We start from the raw sequence: 23,047 nt of genomic DNA on the forward strand, positions 1-23,047 counted from the left end.
TTCATATTTTTTCGCAATTGCAGTAATAAAGTGTGTTCAGTTTAAAATTTAAAGTGACAGTAACGGTTTTATTTTAAAACGTTTTTTGTACTTTGTTATCAAGTTTATGCCTGTTTAACATGTCTGAACTACCAGATAGACTGTGTTCTGAATGTGGGGAAGCCAGAGTTCCTTCTCATTTAAATAAATGTGATTTATGTGACAATGACAATGATGCCCAAGATGATTCCTCAAGTGAGGGGAGTAAGCATGGTACTGCATCATTCCCTCCTTCGTCTACACGAGTCTTGCCCACTCAGGAGGCCCCTAGTACATCTAGCGCGCCAATACTCCTTACTATGCAACAATTAACGGCTGTAATGGATAATTCTGTCAAAAACATTTTAGCCAAAATGCACACTTATCAGCGTAAGCGCGACTGCTCTGTTTTAGATACTGAAGAGCATGACGACGCTGATAATAATGGTTCTGAAGGGCCCCTAAACCAGTCTGATGGGGCCAGGGAGGTTTTGTCTGAGGGAGAAATTACTGATTCAGGGAACATTTCTCAACAAGCTGAACCTGATGTGATTACGTTTAAATTTAAGTTGGAACATCTCCGCATTCTGCTTAAGGAGGTATTATCCACTCTGGATGATTGTGACAAGTTGGTCATCCCAGAGAAACTATGTAAAATGGACAAGTTCCTAGAGGTCCCGGGGCTCCCAGAAGCTTTTCCTATACCCAAGCGGGTGGCGGACATTGTAAATAAAGAATGGGAAAGGCCCGGTATTCCTTTCGTCCCTCCCCCCATATTTAAAAAATTGTTTCCTATGGTCGACCCCAGAAAGGACTTATGGCAGACAGTCCCCAAGGTCGAGGGAGCGGTTTCCACTTTAAACAAACGCACCACTATACCCATAGAAGATAGTTGTGCTTTCAAAGATCCTATGGATAAAAAATTAGAAGGTTTACTTAAAAAGATGTTTGTTCAGCAGGGTTACCTTCTACAACCAATTTCATGCATTGTCCTTGTCGCTACAGCCGCGTGTTTCTGGTTCGATGAGCTGGTAAAGGCGGTCGATAGTGATTCTCCTCCTTATGAGGAGATTATGGACAGAATCAATGCTCTCAAATTGGCTAATTCTTTCACCCTAGACGCCACTTTGCAATTGGCTAGGTTAGCGGCTAAGAATTCTGGGTTTGCTATTGTGGCGCGCAGAGCGCTTTGGTTGAAATCTTGGTCAGCTGATGCGTCTTCCAAGAACAAGCTACTTAACATTCCTTTCAAGGGGAAAACGCTGTTTGGCCCTGACTTGAAAGAGATTATCTCTGATATCACTGGGGGTAAGGGCCACGCCCTTCCTCAGGATCGGCCTTTCAAGGCCAAAAATAAACCTAATTTTCGTCCCTTTCGTAGAAACGGACCAGCCCAAAGTGCTACGTCCTCTAAGCAAGAGGGTAATACTTCTCAAGCCAAGCCAGCTTGGAGACCAATGCAAGGCTGGAACAAGGGAAAGCAGGCCAAGAAACCTGCCACTGCTACCAAGACAGCATGAAATGTTGGCCCCCGATCCGGGACCGGATCTGGTGGGGGGCAGACTCTCTCTCTTCGCTCAGGCTTGGGCAAGAGATGTTCTGGATCCTTGGGCGCTAGAAATAGTCTCCCAAGGTTATCTTCTGGAATTCAAGGGGCTTCCCCCAAGGGGGAGGTTCCACAGGTCTCAATTGTCTTCAGACCATATAAAGAGACAGGCATTCTTACATTGTGTAGAAGACCTGTTAAAAATGGGAGTGATTCATCCGGTTCCATTAGGAGAACAAGGGATGGGGTTCTACTCCAATCTGTTCATAGTTCCCAAAAAAGAGGGAACGTTCAGACCAATCTTAAATCTCAAGATCTTAAACAAGTTTCTCAAGGTTCCATAGTTCAAAATGGAAACCATTCGAACAATTCTTCCTTCCATCCAGGAAGGTCAATTCATGACCACGGTGGATTTAAAGGATGCGTATCTACATATTCCTATCCACAAGGAACATCATCGGTTCCTAAGGTTCGCATTCCTGGACAAGCATTACCAGTTCGTGGCGCTTCCTTTCGGATTAGCCACTGCTCCAAGGATTTTCACAAAGGTACTAGGGTCCCTTCTAGCTGTGCTAAGACCAAGGGGCATTGCTGTAGTACCTTACTTGGACGACATTCTGATTCAAGGGTCGTCCCTTCCTCAAGCAAAGGCTCACACGGACATCGTCCTGGCCTTTCTCAGATCTCATGGATGGAAAGTGAACGTGGAAAAGAGTTCTCTATCTCCGTCAACAAGGGTTCCCTTCTTGGGAACAATAATAGACTCCTTAGAAATGAGGATTTTTCTGACAGAGGCCAGAAAAACAAAACTTCTAGACTCTTGTCGGATACTTCATTCCGTTCCTCTTCCTTCCATAGCGCAGTGCATGGAAGTGATAGGTTTGATGGTAGCGGCGATGGACATAGTTCCTTTTGCGCGCATTTATCTAAGACCATTACAACTGTGCATGCTCAGTCAGTGGAATGGGGACTATACAAACTTGTCTCCGAGGATACAAGTAAATCAGAGGACCAGAGACTCACTCCGTTGGTGGCTGTCCCTGGACAACCTGTCACAAGGGATGACCTTCCGCAGACCAGAGTGGGTCATTGTCACGACCGACGCCAGTCTGATGGGCTGGGGCGCGGTCTGGGGATCCCTGAAAGCTCAGGGTCTTTGGTCTCGGGAAGAATCTCTTCTACCGATAAATATTCTGGAACTGAGAGCGATATTCAATGCTCTCAAGGCTTGGCCTCAGCTAGCGAGGGCCAAGTTCATACGGTTTCAATCAGACAACATGACAACTGTTGCGTACATCAACCATCAGGGGGGAACAAGGAGTTCCCTGGCGATGGAAGAAGTGACCAAAATCATTCTATGGGCGGAGTCTCACTCCTGCCACCTGTCTGCTATCCACATCCCAGGAGTGGAAAATTGGGAAGCGGATTTTCTGAGTCGTCAGACATTGCATCCGGGGGAGTGGGAACTCCATCCGGAAATCTTTGCCCAAGTCACTCAACTGTGGGGCATTCCAGACATGGATCTGATGGCCTCTCGTCAGAACTTCAAAGTTCCTTGCTACGGGTCCAGATCCAGGGATCCCAAGGCGGCTCTAGTGGATGCACTAGTAGCACCTTGGACCTTCAAACTAGCTTATGTATTCCCGCCGTTTCCTCTCATCCCCAGGCTGGTAGCCAGGATCAATCAGGAAAGGGCGTCGGTGATCTTGATAGCTCCTGCGTGGCCACGCAGGACTTGGTATGCAGATCTGGTGAATATGTCATCGGCTCCACCATGGAAGCTACCTTTGAGACGAGACCTTCTTGTTCAAGGTCCTTTCGAACATCCGAATCTGGTCTCACTCCAGCTGACTGCTTGGAGATTGAACGCTTGATCTTATCGAAGCGAGGGTTCTCAGATTCTGTTATCGATACTCTTGTTCAGGCCAGAAAGCCTGTAACTAGAAAGATTTACCACAAAATTTGGAAAAAATATATCTGTTGGTGTGAATCTAAAGGATTCCCTTGGGACAAGGTTAAGATTCCTAAGATTCTATCCTTCCTTCAAGAAGGATTGGAAAAAGGATTATCTGCAAGTTCCCTGAAGGGACAGATTTCTGCCTTGTCTGTGTTACTTCACAAAAAGCTGGCAGCTGTGCCAGATGTTCAAGCCTTTGTTCAGGCTCTGGTTAGAATCAAGCCTGTTTACAAACCTTTGACTCCTCCTTGGAGTCTCAACTTAGTTCTTTCAGTTCTTCAGGGGGTTCCGTTTGAACCCTTACATTCCGTTGATATTAAGTTATTATCTTGGAAAGTTTTTGTTTTTGGTTGCAATTTCTTCTGCTAGAAGAGTTTCAGAATTATCTGCTCTGCAGTGTTCTCCTCCTTATCTGGTGTTCCATGCAGATAAGGTGGTTTTACGTACTAAACCTGGTTTTCTTCCAAAAGTTGTTTCTAACAAAAACATTAACCAGGAGATTATCGTACCTTCTCTGTGTCCGAAACCAGTTTCGAAGAAGGAACGTTTGTTGCACAATTTGGATGTTGTTCGCGCTCTAAAATTCTATTTAGATGCTACAAAGGATTTTAGACAAACATCTTCCTTGTTTGTTGTTTATTCCGGTAAAAGGAGAGGTCAAAAAGCAACTTCTACCTCTCTCTCTTTTTGGATTAAAAGCATCATCAGATTGGCTTACGAGACTGCTGGACGGCAGCCTCCCGAAAGAATCACAGCTCATTCCACTAGGGCTGTGGCTTCCACATGGGCCTTCAAGAACGAGGCTTCTGTTGATCAGATATGTAGGGCAGCGACTTGGTCTTCACTGCACACTTTTACCAAATTTTACAAGTTTGATACTTTTGCTTCTTCTGAGGCTATTTTTGGGAGAAAGGTTTTGCAAGCCGTGGTGCCTTCCATCTAGGTGACCTGATTTGCTCCCTCCCATCATCCGTGTCCTAAAGCTTTGGTATTGGTTCCCACAAGTAAGGATGACGCCGTGGACCGGACACACCTATGTTGGAGAAAACAGAATTTATGTTTACCTGATAAATTACTTTCTCCAACGGTGTGTCCGGTCCACGGCCCGCCCTGGTTTTTTAATCAGGTCTGATAATTTATTTTCTTTAACTACAGTCACCACAGTATCATATGGTTTCTCCTATGCAAATATTCCTCCTTAACGTCGGTCGAATGACTGGGGTAGGCGGAGCCTAGGAGGGATCATGTGACCAGCTTTGCTGGGCTCTTTGCCATTTCCTGTTGGGGAAGAGAATATCCCACAAGTAAGGATGACGCCGTGGACCGGACACACCGTTGGAGAAAGTAATTTATCAGGTAAACATAAATTCTGTTTTTGTATACTTTATTGAAAGAGCAGCAAAGCACTACTGAGAGCTAGCCAATGACAAAAGGCACATAAGTGCAGGCACCAATCGGCAGCTAGCTCCCAGCTTTTGAGCCCACCTAGTTATGTTTTTCAACAAAGGATACCAAAAAGAACTAAACAAATTAGATAATAGTAAATTGCTAAGTTGTGTAAGACTCAAAAATTGGGTTTCATGTCACTTTACTCTGAATATAAGTTAATCACATGGAGTCAGCTGACTGCATCCTGTAAATCTCAACTGATTCTAATTGTATGGCGTTAAACAGAGCCAAACAAAGCAGGACGTGGAGCTTGAAATAGTTCCTTTTTATTTTTTATTAAATCATCTTGGTTTTGCCTGTTGATTCTTTGTTACCTTTACTATTAAAATAATCCATCATTTGTTATTTGTTTTTAAATATAATTACACAGACAAGTATGCTGAATCTCTGCATATCGTGTTACAATGTCTGCCCTTACTAGGAAAACATATTCAGAATTTCCCGTTTAACACAAACAAAGTGTTAAACATTTGGCCCCGCTATAACTTTTATAAATATATTCTTTGGCTGATCTGGCACATTTTTAAAGTCTAATTTACAGAGCAGATAAACAGTTTGAAGAGCTTTTTCCCCCAAAAGGACACAGCCAATACAGTCAGCTTGTCATGTTGGATGTTCATTTTGTGCTGAGATAAAACAGGATGTTTGGGTCAGAGAACTGGAGTCGTCTATCACTCACAATACAGTTCTGTTGGGGCTTTTTGGCCTTTTTTTTGTGTCTGGTGCAGACAGTTACTTCTATGTACAGATAATGATTATGTGTGGGTAATACCAGGGCTAATGAAAGAAGATTATCTTATCTGAGGGGGAGAGATAAAAAATTGTGCATTTTAATATAGAGTTTGTACAACTGACCTGTCATGGCTATAATTATTACAGTTATAAAGAAAAAAAAATGAAAAATTGAAAAAGCTAATAGTGTGCTTTGAAGTACATCTTTAATTCTTGTATTTAGCGCTGCGAAAGCTGTTGGTTGGCGCTCTACAAATAACCGATGATAATAATAATATTTAAATTTAATACAAGCGGATTATTGGAAATTTCTCGCCCTATTTTTATAACAATTTACTCCTCATTGGATGCTATTAGTGTGCATGCACTAAATCCCTTTTCTCCAACATAGGTGTGTCCGGTCCACGGCGTCATCCTTACTTGTGGGATATTCTCTTCCCCAACAGGAAATGGCAAAGAGCCCAGCAAAGCTGGTCACATGATCCCTCCTAGGCTCCGCCTACCCCAGTCATTCTCTTTGCCGTTGTACAGGCAACATCTCCACGGAGATGGCTTAGAGTTTTTTAGTGTTTAACTGTAGTTTTTCATTATTCAATCAAGAGTTTGTTATTTTCAAATAGTGCTGGTACGTACTATTTACTCAGAAACAGAAAAGAGATGAAGAATTCTGTTTGTATGAGGAAAATGATTTTAGCAACCGTAACTAAAATCCATGGCTGTTCCACACAGGACTGTTGAGAGCAATTAACTTCAGTTGGGGGAACAGTTTGCAGTCCCTTGCTGCTTGAGGTATGACACATTCTAACAAGACGATGTAATGCTGGAAGCTGTCATTTTCCCTATGGGATCCGGTAAGCCATGTTTATTACGATTGTAAATAAGGGCTTCACAAGGGCTTATTTAAACTGTAGACTTTTTCTGGGCTAAATCGATTGATTATTAACACATATTTAGCCTTGAGGAATCATTTTATCTGGGTATTTTGATATAATAATATCGGCAGGCACTGTTTTAGACACCTTATTCTTTAGGGGCTTTCCCAAAGCATAGGCAGAGTCTCATTTTCGCGCCGGTGTTGCGCACTTGTTTTTGAGAGGCATGGCATGCAGTCGCATGTGAGAGGAGCTCTGATACTTATAAAAGACTTCTGAAGGCGTCATTTGGTATCGTATTCCCCTTTGGGTTTGGTTGGGTCTCAGCAAAGCAGATACCAGGGACTGTAAAGGGGTTTAAAGCTTAAAACGGCTCCGGTTCCGTTATTTTAAGGGTTAAAGCTTCCAAAATTGGTGTGCAATATTTTCAAGGCTTTAAGACGCTGTGGTGAAAATTTGGTGAATTTTGAACAATTCCTTCATGTTTTTTCGCAATTGCAGTAATAAAGTGTGTTCAGTTTAAAATTTAAAGTGACAGTAACGGTTTTATTTTAAAACGTTTTTTGTGCTTTCTGATCAAGTTTATGCCTGTTTAACATGTCTGAACTACCAGATAGACTGTGTTCTGAATGTGGGGAAGCCAGAATTCCTATTCATTTAAATAAATGTGATTTATGTGATAATGACAATGATGCCCAAGATGATTCCTCAAGTGAGGGGAGTAAGCATGGTACTGCATCATTCCCTCCTTCGTCTACACGAGTCTTGCCCACTCAGGAGGCCCCTAGTACATCTAGCGCGCCAATACTCCTTACTATGCAACAATTAACGGCTGTAATGGATAATTCTGTCAAAAACATTTTAGCCAAAATTAACCCTTGTCAGCGTAAGCGTGGCTGCTCTGTTTTAGTTACTGAAGAGCATGACGACGCTGATATTAATATCTCTGAAGGGCCCCTAACCCAATCTGAGGGGGCCAGGGAGGTTTTGTCTGAGGGAGAAATTACTGATTTAGGGAACATTTCTCAGCAGGCTGAATCTGATGTGATTACATTTAAATTTAAATTGGAACATCTCCGCATTTTGCTTAAGGAGGTATTATCCACTCTGGATGATTGTGAAAATTTAGTCATCCCAGAGAAACTATGTAAAATGGACAAGTTCCTAGAGGTGCCGGGGCTCCCAGAAGCTTTTCCTATACCCAAGCGGGTGGCGGACATTGTTAATAAAGAATGGGAAAGGCCCGGTATTCCTTTCGTCCCTCCCCCCATATTTAAAAAATTGTTTCCTATGGTCGACCCCAGAAAGGACTTATGGCAGTCAGTCCCCAAGGTCGAGGGAGCGGTTTCTACTTTAAACAAACGCACCACTATTCCCATAGAGGATAGTTGTGCTTTCAAAGATCCTATGGATAAAAAATTAGAAGGTTTGCTTAAAAAGATGTTTGTTCAGCAGGGTTACCTTCTACAACCCATTTCATGCATTGTCCCTGTCACTACTGCCGCATATTTCTGGTTTGATGAACTGCTTAAGGTGCTCGATAGTGACTCTCCTCCTTATGAGGAGATTATGGACAGAATCAATGCTCTCAAATTGGCTAATTCTTTCACTCTAGACGCCTCTTTGCAATTGGCTAAGTTAGCGGCTAAGAACTCTGGGTTTGCTATTGTGGCGCGCAGAGCGCTTTGGTTGAAATCTTGGTCGGCTGATGCGTCTTCCAAGAACAAGCTACTAAACATTCCTTTCAAGGGGAAAACGCTGTTTGGTCCTGACTTGAAAGAGATTATCTCTGATATCACTGGGGGTAAGGGCCACGCCCTTCCTCAGGATCGGCCCTTCAAGGCAAAAAATAGACCTAATTTTCGTCCCTTTCGTAAAAACGGACCAGCCCAAGGTGCTACGTCCTCTAAGCAAGAGGGTAATACTTCTCAGGCCAAGCCAGCTTGGAGACCAATGCAAGGCTGGAACAAGGGAAAGCAGGCCAAGAAACCTGCCACTGCTACCAAGACAGCATGAAATATTGGCCCCCGATCCGGGACCGGATCTGGTGGGGGGCAGACTCTCTCTCTTCGCTCAGGCTTGGGCAAGAGATGTTCTGGATCCTTGGGCGCTAGAAATAGTCTCCCAGGGTTATCTTCTGGAATTCAAGGGACTTCCCCCAAGGGGGAGGTTCCACAGGTCGCAGTTGTCTTCAGACCACATAAAAAGACAGGCGTTCTTACATTGTGTAGAAGACCTGTTAAAAATGGGAGTGATTCATCCTGTTCCATTAAGAGAACAAGGGATGGGGTTCTACTCCAATCTGTTCATAGTTCCCAAAAAAGAGGGAACGTTCAGACCAATCCTAGATCTCAAGATCTTAAACAAATTTCTCAAGGTCCCATCGTTCAAGATGGAAACCATTCGAACTATCCTTCCTTCCATCCAGGAAGGTCAATTCATGACCACGGTGGATTTAAAGGATGCGTATCTACATATTCCTATCCACAAGGAACATCATCGGTTCCTAAGGTTTGCATTCCTGGACAAACATTACCAGTTCGTGGCGCTTCCTTTCGGATTAGCCACTGCTCCAAGGATTTTCACAAAGGTACTAGGGTCCCTTCTAGCGGTGCTAAGACCAAGGGGCATTGCAGTAGTACCTTACCTGGACGACATTCTGATTCAAGCGTCGTCCCTTCCTCAAGCAAAGGCTCACACGGACATTGTCCTGGCCTTTCTCAGATCTCACGGCTGGAAAGTGAACGTGGAAAAGAGTTCTCTATCCCCGTCAACAAGGGTTCCCTTCTTGGGAACAATTATAGACTCCTTAGAAATGAGGATCTTTCTAACAGAGGCCAGAAAAACAAAGCTTCTGGACTCTTGTCGGATACTTCATTCCGTTCCTCTTCCTTCCATAGCTCAGTGCATGGAAGTGATCGGGTTGATGGTGGCGGCGATGGACATAGTTCCTTTTGCGCGCATTCATCTAAGACCATTACAACTGTGCATGCTCAGTCAGTGGAATGGGGACTATACAGACTTGTCTCCGAAGATACAAGTAAATCAGAGAACCAGAGACTCACTCCGTTGGTGGCTGTCCCTGGACAATCTGTCTCAAGGGATGATGTTCCACAGACCAGAGTGGGTCATTGTCACGACCGACGCCAGTCTGATAGGCTGGGGCGCGGTCTGGGGATCCCTGAAAGCTCAGGGTCTTTGGTCTCGGGAAGAATCTCTTCTACCGATAAATATTCTGGAACTGAGAGCGATATTCAATGCTCTCCAGGCCTGGCCCCAGCTTGCGAGGACCAGGTTCATACGGTTTCAATCAGACAACATGACGACTGTTGCGTACATCAACCATCAGGGGGGAACAAGGAGTTCCCTAGCGATGGAAGAAGTAACCAAAATTATTCTTTGGGCGGAGTCTCACTCCTGCCACCTGTCTGCTATCCACATCCCAGGAGTGGAAAATTGGGAAGCGGATTTTCTGAGTCGGCAGACATTGCATCCGGGGGAGTGGGAACTCCATCCGGAAATCTTTGCCCAAGTCACTCACCTGTGGGGCATTCCAGACATGGATCTGATGGCCTCTCGTCAGAACTTCAAAGTTCCTTGCTACGGGGCCAGATCCAGGGATCCCAAGGCGGCTCTAGTGGATGCACTAGTAGCACCTTGGACCTTCAAACTAGCTTATGTGTTCCCGCCATTTCCTCTCATCCCCAGGCTGATAGCCAGGATCAAGCAGGAGAGGGCGTCGGTGATCTTGATAGCTCCTGCGTGGCCACGCAGGACTTGGTATGCAGATCTGGTGAATATGTCATCGGCTCCACCTTGGAAGCTACCTTTGAGACGAGACCTTCTTGTTCAGGGTCCGTTCGAACATCCGAATCTGGTTTCACTCCAGCTGACTGCTTGGAGATTGAACGCTTGATTTTATCGAAGCGAGGATTCTCAGATTCTGTTATCAATACTCTTGTTCAGGCCAGAAAGCCTGTGACTAGAAAGATTTACCATAAAATTTGGAAAAAATATATCTGTTGGTGTGAATCTAAAGGATTCCCTTGGGACAAGGTTAAGATTCCTAGGATTCTATCCTTCCTTCAAGAAGGATTGGAAAAAGGATTATCTGCAAGTTCCCTGAAGGGACAGATTTCTGCCTTGTCGGTATTACTTCACAAAAAGCTGGCAGCTGTGCCAGATGTTCAAGCCTTTGTTCAGGCTCTGGTTAGAATCAAGCCTGTTTACAAACCTTTGACTCCTCCTTGGAGTCTCAATTTAGTTCTTTCAGTTCTTCAGGGGGTTCCGTTTGAACCCTTACATTCCGTTGATATTAAGTTATTATCTTGGAAAGTTTTGTTTTTAGTTGCGATTTCTTCTGCTAGAAGAGTCTCAGAATTATCTGCTCTGCAGTGTTCTCCTCCTTATCTGGTGTTCCATGCAGATAAGGTGGTTTTACGTACTAAACCTGGTTTTCTTCCAAAAGTTGTTTCTAACAAAAACATTAACCAGGAGATTATCGTACCTTCTCTGTGTCCAAAACCAGTTTCAAAGAAGGAACGTTTGTTGCACAATTTGGATGTTGTTCGCGCTCTAAAATTCTATTTAGATGCTACAAAGGATTTTAGACAAACATCTTCCTTGTTTGTTGTTTATTCAGGTAAAAGGAGAGGTCAAAAAGCAACTTCTACCTCTCTCTCTTTTTGGATTAAAAGCATCATCAGATTGGCTTACGAGACTGCCGGACGGCAGCCTCCCGAAAGAATCACAGCTCATTCCACTAGGGCTGTGGCTTCCACATGGGCCTTCAAGAACGAGGCTTCTGTTGATCAGATATGTAGGGCAGCGACTTGGTCTTCACTGCACACTTTTACCAAATTTTACAAGTTTGATACTTTTGCTTCTTCTGAGGCTATTTTTGGGAGAAAGGTTTTGCAAGCCGTGGTGCCTTCCATTTAGGTGACCTGATTTGCTCCCTCCCTTCATCCGTGTCCTAAAGCTTTGGTATTGGTTCCCACAAGTAAGGATGACGCCGTGGACCGGACACACCTATGTTGGAGAAAACAGAATTTATGTTTACCTGATAAATTTCTTTCTCCAACGGTGTGTCCGGTCCACGGCCCGCCCTGGTTTTTTTAATCAGGTCTGATATTTTATTTTCTTTAACTACAGTCACCACGGTACCATATGGTTTCTCCTATGCAAATATTCCTCCTTAACGTCGGTCGAATGACTGGGGTAGGCGGAGCCTAGGAGGGATCATGTGACCAGCTTTGCTGGGCTCTTTGCCATTTCCTGTTGGGGAAGAGAATATCCCACAAGTAAGGATGACGCCGTGGACCGGACACACCGTTGGAGAAAGAAATTTATCAGGTAAACATAAATTCTGTTTTCCAATCTTTCCTTTTTTCTTTGTGAGGGATGTTTATCACCAGAATTAAATTTATATCAACCTGACGTATAAATGTATTTTTCTTCTTAAACGAGGAGAGTCCACAGCTGCATTCATTACTTTTGGGAATTCAGAACCTGGCCACCAGGAGGAGGCAAAGACACCCCAGCCAAAGGCTTGAATACCTCCCCCACTTCCCTCATCCCCCAGTCATTCTTTGCCTTTCGTCACAGGAGGTTGGCAGAGAAGTGTTGGAAGAGTAAAGATAGTCTCTTATGGAGGATAGTACTCTTCGGAATGGGACTGGAGTTTTAAGTAGTCCTGCAGCCTCTCAGTAAGAGCTTGGATGAGAGTCCGGAGATGCAGGGAGAGTCTTTCTGCGAAACCATCCCGACTCATATTAACAGCTCCTTAGCAATCAGCGTTGACGAGTTTCGCTTAAGTCCATGTCAGAAGCGAGGCTACTATCTGTCACACTTGTTCCTGTTCCATGGTGTAGATTCCGGTAAGATCGTTTCATTTTACTTCAGATGTGTGAAGTGTAAAGTAAACGAAGAAGTCAGGGTCTCAGTGGGACTCCTTTATCTTATGGAATCGAGGGTTAATATCTCCTGAGAGAGGGTTATTGAACAGGGGGGACTTTAATCATGTTTATGTGATTCTGTCTGCTAATATGTAGTGATATTTGGGCTCATGGCTATATCGGAACATAACTTTTTTTTGTCAGGCTGCACAGCCCTTGTGACTTTGGCGCTCTTTTAGTTGGTCGGCACGATGTAACTTGTGACTGGACGGGGTCACGTTTCTAGTCACCATTTCCGTATTCCTGACCGCGTGGCGACGGAGAGAGTCTTTTTCGCTAGTTGTCTAGGTCATAGGAGGTGGTGAGTGCCCCAGCCATTGGAGGTGTAAGGTGCCGTTTTATTTTTTCTTTCCCATCCATAATTTCTATCCTAGTTATGGCGGACTCTGATTTTTTGGAGACGGATGTCTCTGATTCAGATTCTACTTCTTGCGAAGAGTATGAAATGGCCCAGGTAATCCATGCCCATCAGTTATGTTCCACATGCCGCTTTAGAGTGCTCTTTTCTCCCGATCCAGGGAACTTAGAGTTCGCTGAGCCACCCGCCCCTGGGGGCCCCATATCCTATGTGGCGAGTACCCTAGAAACTTCTTTGGCAATGCAAGCAGGTGTCCCTAATGCCGTTACCCCTTCTCTGGAAGGCGGCTTGTTTCCTCCAGAGGTTACAGCACGGTTCCGCATGGCCATTTCTTTGGCATTGGCGCATTTACATCTTCTAGGGAGGAAGACGTTAGTGAGATTCTGTCCGTGTTCGGTGAACCAGGGCTCGCTGGCGAGGGATCGTCTGGCTCAAATCAGCCCTCTGGGGAAGCAGTTGCCTCTGAGGCTTCAGGGGCGCAATCCTCAGGGTCGGGTTCGTCAGCTCCTGCGGTGGAGGTAAGTCTTGCTTTTCGTTATAGACTGGCACGCCTTCATGTCCTGCTGCGGCATGTTTTGGCAGTGCTAGCGGATCCCAGCCCGGTGGAGTTGAGGGGTCCTCGGTCTTCTGCTCCAGGCGGCAAGCTAGGTTAGACGTGGGGGGATGAACTTAATCTCCTTGTCTTGAATTTATCTTTTTCTTTGGGGTATCTTATTCCAGTTCTGAGCTTCGGGAGAATGAGATCTCTGACTGGAGGAACTCCATGATAGTTTAATTATTTTCTTTTAAGACTCTGCCCTTGACGGGGCTAAGAGAGGAGGCGTGGGGCATCAAGGGGTTTGTTCAGTCCTCTTGGTCCTGTTCCTGTTTGTTGGGCCTGGACGTCTCCTGCTAAGAAGCACTCCGAAGGTCTTTGACCTCAGAGCTAGTTCTCTCAATTTCCATTTGGGCTGGAGTTTTAGACGTCTCCTTAACTTGGAGTACCAGGTTGGGGGCGGGGTTTATCCCTCCTATGGTACTGCTTTTAATGATCTACTCTTTTTGAGATTCTTGACCTCGGTACCTCTTCCATAAGGAGCGAGGTGTCAGACTTCCTTCTTTCCCTTGTCGGGGGATGGTTGGTCGGTCGGTCATCGGTTTCGGAAGATCGGGCACTTTTGTCCGCCTTTCTTCCTCATACTGCTTCTCGTCTGCTCCCATGTGTTTAGGGATTAAAGAGAATGCATTGATCTCTTTGGTGGTCCTGGAGCTACCCTTTCTTACCTCATATCAGTTGATATGTTGGTTTTGGGATATCTGTGTTCATCATCCTGTTGTCCCTTGGTCCTAGGAGGTTACCGGGAGGTGGACTCAGATGGATTGTTTCTGATTTTTGCAGCCTCTGTTGCAGAGGTGTGCTTTTTTACTGGCAGCTTCTTAGCTATCGTTCTGGAGGGTATTGTCCCTCGAATTTTGGAAAAGTATCTTTTCTGTCTCTAGGATGCTTAGTGAACGTCCAGTGCCCTAGGGCCTTTGGATGGGCTGTGCTTGCATCTTCTAGGGTTCTCCGTATGAGGTATTCCTATGGTTCCTCAGGGGATCCTAGTCTGTGACTGGTTCCGTTTCCTGGGTGCCCTGTTGTTTGTTCTTGGCTAGGATATTTAGTTGGATCCCGAGTGATTCAGCCCTTCAGGTTGAGTCATCCGCTTGCTCCTTCGGGTGGAGACTTGAGATGGGCTTGATGGCTTGTTAGCTGCCTAGCAAGCGGGAGATTGATCTCTTATTCAGCCGTTTCACTTTATAGGTGGGCTTGCTGGCTGTCTGTTTGGCACCTGGACCGGCTGTTGCAGCCGGAGGGTGCCATTTCAGTCGGTTCTGTTTTTGCCGTCTGTTCGATGACATATGCTCCGTACCTATGGGTGGGTGAGCAGGTGTCTTTTCATTTTCCTCCCCTTAGGGGAAGCGGGATATATCATGGTGTCCGCCTAATGCTCGGAGGGGGGTCCCTCGACCTTGTGGTACAGTCACGTTGAGGCGGATTCTGGTATTGTGTTCACACTGTTGTGTCACTGTTTGGTCTCCCTTTGTCTGGGAGTTCACCTTCCTGTAGGGGAGGAATCTGGGTCTGGGTTCTGGAACCCAAGATCGTACTAAGTTCTGTTCCGGCTTGTTGGTTTAGCATGCCAAGCTTGTTACAGATTGTCAGGGTTTGCCTACCCTTTGTTACCGTTTAGTCCTCTTTTGAGTTCTGGGTAATACGGGATTTATTTATTTATTTCCTTATCTTCGAACATGCCAGGCGTTTTTGGTGCTGGGCCTTTGTCTCGAGGAAGTAGCCCATGTAAACCTAATGGTGGGTTTTGGGGCTTTGCAACTTGAGTTGTTGGTTAGAATTTAGCTGTGGGCTGGTTTTACATTTTTTGGCCTGAGGCCTATGGATCAGTTGAGTTTTGACCGTGTTCTTCTGCAGATCTTTTGATCTCTCTAGAGGTGGAGATTAGAGGAGTTTTTACTCAGCATGTTTTTTCTGCTTCCCTATTTTTGTGAGGGAGTGAGTTCCTGCATTTCCGGAGGGTTCCCTCTGTGGGAGTCTCCTGGTGCAGTTTCTAACTTGATAAGGCTAGTGTTAGTGACTGATGTTTACTAGTCTTGTGTGGCAGAGTGGGAGCCGGGAGCTCCATCTGGAGCACGTTAAGTGCTTACGCTGCTAATTGCTGGCAGTTCTAATTAATATCTGCTTATTCCGTGATAGCTCTTTCATGAGTGCAGACTGCGTGAGTTATGGGTTCTGCTCCGGCTTTGGGGTTGTCTTTGGATCGAATCTTGGTCCGTTGGACTTTCTCCAGATTGGGGTAGTTTTTTTTTTCCCCCCATCTTAATTCTGGTAGGTTATTGGAGTTTATCTCTATTCATTTTTCTTTGTCTTTGCTGGGGTTTCTTTTTTTACCCTAGTTGCTGAGATTTTAGATCTGTTGTTGAATATTTATTTTTCCTTTTGCCTTCTGGGAATATGTGGAATCGGTACGGCCTTGGAGCCTGGCGGGTTTTGTCTCTTCGAGGGCTTTGTGCTCGGTGGAATCTAGTACAAACTTTGAGCGGCCTCTATCTGGGCTTTGCTAGATTTAACTGTTGGACGGTTACTTAGTCCTTTCAGTCCTTTTTGTTCTGCTCGGTACAGCAGTTGTTGTTTGGTTTGAATGATTTCAGACTGTGGTACCCTTCGAATGGGTTGCCTTGTCTACCCGCCCTTTTTTTTTTTGCATTCAGTGTCCTCTATAGCTTGGGTATTGTTTTCCCAAAAGTAATGAATGCAGCCGTGGACTCTCCCCATTTTAAGAAGAAAAATTTAAATTATGCTTACATGATCATTTTCTTTTCTTCTGACGGGGAGAGTCCACAGCTCCCCTCCCACGTTCTTTTATGGGGGGCCGCCTTGTTTTTTGTTTATTCTTCTGGCACCTTTTTTTCACCTGATATTTTTCCTACTGTTCCTTGTTCCCTTGGCAGAATGACTGGGGGATGAGGGAAGTATTTAAGCCTTTGGCTGGGGTGTCTTTGCCTCCTCCTGGTGGCCAGGTTCGGAATTCCCAAAAGTAATGAATGCAGCTGTGGACTCTCCCCGTCAGAAGTAAAGAAAATTATCAGGTAAGCGTAATTTAAGTTTTTACACAGTGCCAGTAATATATAATTGTTTAATGTATTTACCCAGTGTCACCCACTAATACTGTCTTCAGCTCTACTTTCTGTTCTTGTGAAATTGTATTACTGCCATTTATCCATATCTAAGGGCTCACTGTGCACAACCCAGCTCGCTGTTTGCCCCTCACCACTTATTTACTTCCTCCCTCCACAGGCCGAGGATCTCATTAAGGCTCTGCAGGATCTGGAGAATGCCGCATCCGGCGATGCAGCTGTGAGGCAGAAAATTGCATCTCTCCCACAAGAAGTGCAGGATGTATCATTGTTAGAAAAGATTACTGGTAAGTTGTGAGGCCTGGGGGGAATAAAGGTACTGAAATAATTATTTTTGTTTTTATGTTAATCCTTAAAGGGATATGAAACCCAAACATTTTCTTTTATGATTCAAACAGAGCATAACAATTTAAAAAAAGTTCCAATTTACTTCTTTGTTTAAAAAGATACCTAGGTAGGTGTCTGGAGCACTACATGGCAGGAAATAGTGCTCTTCAAATGGATTACATATTGTGCTCATGACACGTGCACGCTCCTGAGCTTACTTTACAGCTTTTCAACAAAAGATGCCAAGAAGACATTTCTTTAATAGAAGTCAATTAAAAAAATGTTTAAAATCACATGCTCTATCTGAATCATGAAAGGAAAAAATATGGGTTTCATGTCCCTTTGGTAACTATATATTTTTTATATTTGTGATGTGTCAAGTCGCTACTTCCTCACACAGATAAGGAAGCTGCAGAGCGGCTTTCCAAGACAGTAGATGAAGCATGTCTGCTGTTGGCAGAGTACAATGGGCGATTGGCAGCAGAGCTAGATGATAGGAGGCAGCTGGCGAGGATGCTGATGGATTATACACAAACCCAGAAGGAGGCGCTAACCAATAAAGAGAAGAGACTTGAGGTAACAAAAACCATATATTTGTGCTAATTAGCCTCATCATAAAATGGGAATAGCTAAGCGTGCATATACTGAAATGAATATTCAATCTTAAGGCCTATTTCTCAAAAGCTTGGAACTTATGGCCTTGCAGCTTTAACCGAAATGTGACATTTTACCTTGCACTGGCAGCTGCCTAAAACCCTTCAAATCTGAATTGTTTTGGGTCAGTACTTCTTGAGTTAAAGGGCAATAAACCCCAAATGTGCTTTGTTTCCATGGTATTCTTTGTTGAAAGAGCAGCAATTGCACGATTGGTTGCTAGCTGAGCACATTTGGTGAGCGATATGATACATTTTAGACGAATATACAGCAAAAACTACTGTACAAATAAATGTGGCACAAAGATGGATCTTATTGTGCATTTTATTTCATGAAAAACAGTGATACAGTTAGAAAATATATAGCTTCAAAGTGCTAACATTTCAATGTGGAACACACAGTAGAGAAAAGTAAAAAACAGCAGAGATTAATGTTGAATGGAAATGGTGTTTTCATTGTGAGATCCACTTAACTTGTAGAAGTTATATTAATCTGCAGTATATAACACCAGTGTTCTCCCTTGGACCTATTTAATGAGAAATCCACTTGGCTAAAATTTAAGCTAATATTAAATGTTCTCAATGTTTGTAGCATAAATCATTATTAAATCAATTTGTTAAATTGTGCAATTAAAGGATCATACAATGCAGTAGAATTACATAATTAACAAGTGCAAAATAAAAACATCTGCTCTGAATTTGATATAAGCAGAAGGGTTTTATTCTGGCAAATTCATTTTTTCTCCCATTTTCCAGCCCATTGTATCATGTGATAGACATCAGCCAATCACAGACTAGTATAAGTATACCCTGTGAGCTTGTGCACATGCTCAGTGGAAGCTTGCTCCCCAGAAAGTGTGAATATAAAAAGACTGGGCAGAATGTAATAATGGAAGTAAATTGGAAGGTGTATTAAAGCTGCATGCTCTGTCTGAATCATAACGTTTTATTTTTACTTTTTAATGTGTGCTTCAGATAGCTAAAATGAACACTACAGTCACAATTTAAACTTTCATGGTCCAGTTAGAGAGTGTATTTGTTTCAAATATTTTCAATGATCTGATTGTGCATGGTCTTTTTATACGCACACTTTCTGAGGCACCAGCTCCTACTGAGCATGTGCAAGTGTATACCTGTATGAGTCTGTGGTTGGCTAATGGCTGTCGCATGATACTGGGGGCCTGCAAATTTGAAGTAAATTTTGACATTTGTCAGAAAAAAGTCTACTACTGATTTAAAATTCAGAGTATGGGCTAGATTTATCAAAGGCTAGGCGAACTCTGTATGTTCTTCGCCTGTAACTGCGCCCCAGCTCGCCTCCGGAGAGGCGCACATCTGCGCCTCAATTTATAAAAAAAATAGACGTAACTTTGCGCAGGCGAGCCGGGGCATAATAATGATAAATTGCGCCTGTCGGGAACAGCATTTACTCCCTATTTACTCCCTATTTATCACAGTACATCCCTATAAATATTTGCGCCGCCATGTTTTGATTATTAAAAAAATGTTTTTCTTCTGTTAAGTGTGATCAGTCCACGGGTCATCATTACTTCTGGGATATTACTCCTCCCCAACAGGAAGTGCAAGAGGATTCACCCAGCAGAGCTGCATATAGCTCCTCCCCCCTACGTCACTCCCAGTCATTCTCTTGCACCCAACGACTAGATAGGATGTGTGAGAGGACTATGGTGATTATACTTAGTTTCTCCAACATAGGTGTGTCCGGTCCACGGCGTCATCCTTACTTGTGGGATATTCTCCTCCCCAACAGGAAATGGCAAAGAGCCCAGCAAAGCTGGTCACATGATCCCTCCTAGGCTCCGCCTTCTCCAGTCATTCTCTTTGCCGTTGCACAGGCAACATCTCCACGGAGATGGCTTAGAGTTTTTTGGTGTTTAAATGTAGTTTTTATTCTTCAATCAAGAGTTTGTTATTTTAAAATAGTGCTGGTATGTACTATTTACTCTGAAACAGAAAAGAGATGAAGATTTCTGTTTGTAAGAGGAAAATGATTTTAGCAACCGTTACTAAAATCGATGGCTGTTTCCACACAGGACTGTTGAGAGGAATTAACTTCAGTTGGGGGAAACAGTGAGCAGACTTTTGCTGCTTGAGGTATGACACATTTCTAACAAGACTTGGTAATGCTGGAAGCTGTCATTTTCCCTATGGGATCCGGTAAGCCATTTTTATTAAATAAGAATAAAGGGCTTCACAAGGGCTTTAAAGACTGGTAGACATTTTTCTGGGCTAAAACGATTGATTTATAAGCATTTTTAATAGTTTATAGCTTTGAGGAGTTATTTTATTCTTGGGAATTATGTTAAAGAAACGGCAGGCACTGTATTGGACACCTTTTTCACTGGGGGCCTTCTCTAATCATAGGCAGAGCCTCATTTTCGCGCCACTAATGCGCAGTTGTTTTTTGGGAAGCAAGGCATGCAGATGCATGTGTGAGGAGCTCAGATACATAGAAAAAGCTTACTGAAGGCGTCATTTGGTATCGTATTCCCCTCTGGGCTTGGTTGGGTCTCAGCAAAGCAGATACCAGGGACTGTATAGGGGTTAAATATAAAAACGGCTCCGGTTCCGTTATTTTAAGAGTTAAAGCTTTCAAATTTGGTGTGCAATACTTTTAAGGCTTTAAGACACTGTGGTGAAATTTTGGTGAATTTTGAACAATTCCTTCATACTTTTTCACATATTCAGTAATAAAGTGTGTTCAGTTTAAAATTTAAAGTGACAGTAACGGTTTTATTTTAAAACGTTTTTTGTACTTTGTTATCAAGTTTATGCCTGTTTAACATGTCTGAACTATCAGATAGACTATGTTCTGTATGTGAGGAAGCCAAGGTTCCTTCTCATTTAAATAGATGTGATGTATGTGACAAACAATTTAGAGAAAATGATGCCCAAGATGATTCCTCAAGTGAGGGGAGTAAGCATGGTACTGCATCATCCCCTCCTTCGTCTACGCCAGTCTTGCCCACACAGGAGGCCCCTAGTACATCTAGTGCGCCAATACTCCTTACTATGCAACAATTAACGGCTGTAATGGATAATTCTATCAAAAACATTTTAGCCAAAATGCCCACTTATCAGCGAAAGCGCGACTGCTCTGTTTTAGAAAATACTGAAGAGCATGAGGACGCTGATGATAATGGTTCTGACATGCCCCTACACCAGTCTGAGGGGGCCAGGGAGGTTTTGTCTGAGGGAGAAATTTCAGATTCAGGGAAAATTTCTCAACAAGCTGAACCTGATGTGATTACATTCAAATTTAAATTGGAACATCTCCGCACTCTGCTTAAGGAGGTGTTGTCTACTCTGGATGATTGTGACAATTTGGTCATTCCAGAGAAATTATGTAAGATGGACAAGTTCCTAGAGGTCCCGGGGCCCCCCGAAGCTTTTCCTATACCCAAGCGGGTGGCGGACATTGTAAACAAAGAATGGGAAAGGCCCGGCATACCTTTTGTCCCTCCCCCTATATTTAAGAAATTGTTTCCTATGGTCGACCCCAGAAAGGACTTATGGCAGACAGTCCCCAAGGTCGAGGGGGCGGTTTCTACTCTAAACAAACGCACTACTATCCCTATAGAAGAGAGTTGTGCTTTCAAAGATCCTATGGATAAAAAATTAGAGGGTTTGCTTAAAAAGATGTTTGTTCAGCAAGGTTACCTTCTACAACCAATTTCATGCATTGTTCCTGTCACTACAGCAGCGTGTTTCTGGTTCGATGAACTAGAAAAGTCGCTCGAGATTCTTCTTATGAGGAGATTATGGACAGAGTTCACGCTCTTAAATTGGCTAACTCTTTTACTTTAGACGCCACTTTGCAATTAGCTAGATTAGCGGCGAAAAATTCAGGGTTTGCTATTGTGGCGCGCAGAGCGCTTTGGCTAAAATCTTGGTCAGCGGATGCGTCTTCCAAGAACAAATTGCTTAACATACCTTTCAAGGGGAAAACGCTGTTTGGCCCTGACTTGAAAGAGATTATTTCAGATATCACTGGGGGTAAGGGCCACGCCCTTCCTCAGGATAGGTCTTTTAAGGCTAAAAATAAACCAAATTTTCGTCCCTTTCGCAGAAACGGACCAGCCTCAAGTTCTACATCCTCTAAGCAAGAGGGTAATACTTCTCAAACCAAGCCAGCCTTGAGGCCAATGCAAGGCTGGAACAAAGGTAAGCAGGCCAAGAAACCTGCCACTGCTACCAAGACAGCATGAGATGTTGGCCCCCGATCCGGGACCGGATCTGGTGGGGGGCAGACTTTCTCTCTTCGCTCAGGCTTGGGCAAGAGATGTTCTGGATCCTTGGGCGCTAGAAATAGTCTCCCAAAGTTATCTTCTGGAATTCAAGGAGCTACTCCCAAGGGGGAGGTTCCACAGGTCTCAATTGTCTTCAGACCACATAAAAAGACAGGCATTCTTACATTGTGTAGAAGACCTGTTAAAAATGGGAGTGATTCATCCGGTTCCATTAGGAGAACAAGGGATGGGATTCTATTCCAATCTGTTCATAGTTCCCAAAAAAGAGGGAACATTCAGACCAATCTTAGATCTCAAGATCCTAAACAAATTTCTCAAGGTTCCATCGTTCAAAATGGAAACCATTCGGACAATTCTTCCTACCATCCAGGAAGGTCAATTCATGACCACGGTGGATTTAAAGGATGCGTATCTACATATTCCTATCCACAAGGAACATCATCGGTTCCTAAGGTTCGCCTTTCTGGACAAGCATTACCAGTTTGTGGCACTTCCATTCGGATTAGCCACTGCTCCAAGAATTTTCACAAAGGTACTAGGGTCCCTTCTAGCGGTGCTAAGACCAAGGGGCATTGCAGTAGTACCTTACTTGGACGACATACTGATTCAAGCGTCGTCTCTACCACAAGCAAAGGCTCATACGGACATTGTCCTGGCCTTTCTCAGATCTCACGGGTGGAAAGTGAACGTAGAAAAAAGTTCTCTATCTCCGTCAACAAGAGTTCCCTTCTTGGGAACAATAATAGACTCCTTAGAAATGAGGATTTTTCTGACAGAGGCCAGAAAATCAAAACTTCTAAGCTCTTGTCAAGTACTTCATTCTGTTCTTCTTCCTTCCATAGCGCAGTGCATGGAAGTAATAGGTTTGATGGTCGCGGCAATGGACATAGTTCCTTTTGCGCGAATTAATCTAAGACCATTACAACTGTGCATGCTCAGTCAGTGGAATGGGGATTATACAGACTTGTCTCCGACGATACAAGTAGATCAGAGGACCAGAGATTCACTCCGTTGGTGGCTGACCCTGGACAACCTGTCACAAGGGATGAGCTTCCGCAGACCAGAGTGGGTCATTGTCACGACCGACGCCAGTCTGGTGGGCTGGGGCGCGGTCTGGGAACCCCTGAAAGCTCAGGGTCTTTGGTCTCGGGAAGAATCTCTTCTCCCGATTAAATATTCTGGAACTGAGAGCGATATTCAATGCGCTCAAGGCTTGGCCTCAGCTAGCAAAGGCC

The 23,047-nt window shown here is 44.0% G+C and overlaps 1 protein-coding gene across 2 annotated transcripts in view; it reads left to right on the forward strand.

Moving 5' to 3' along the window:
• The window catches only part of RPRD1B (regulation of nuclear pre-mRNA domain containing 1B), a 461,056-nt gene that overhangs the window by 233,805 nt on the left and 204,204 nt on the right, over nucleotides 1-23,047 (forward strand). For both annotated transcript variants that reach the window (XM_053718581.1, XM_053718505.1), the window contains exons 5-6: nucleotides 16,722-16,848; nucleotides 17,289-17,464. In XM_053718581.1, the coding sequence (XP_053574556.1) occupies nucleotides 16,722-16,848; nucleotides 17,289-17,464 (303 nt within the window). The remainder of the gene's footprint in view (nucleotides 1-16,721; nucleotides 16,849-17,288; nucleotides 17,465-23,047) is intronic.

Source organism: Bombina bombina, chromosome 1 (genome assembly GCF_027579735.1).
Source record: "Bombina bombina isolate aBomBom1 chromosome 1, aBomBom1.pri, whole genome shotgun sequence".
Classification (NCBI taxonomy): domain Eukaryota; kingdom Metazoa; phylum Chordata; class Amphibia; order Anura; family Bombinatoridae; genus Bombina; species Bombina bombina.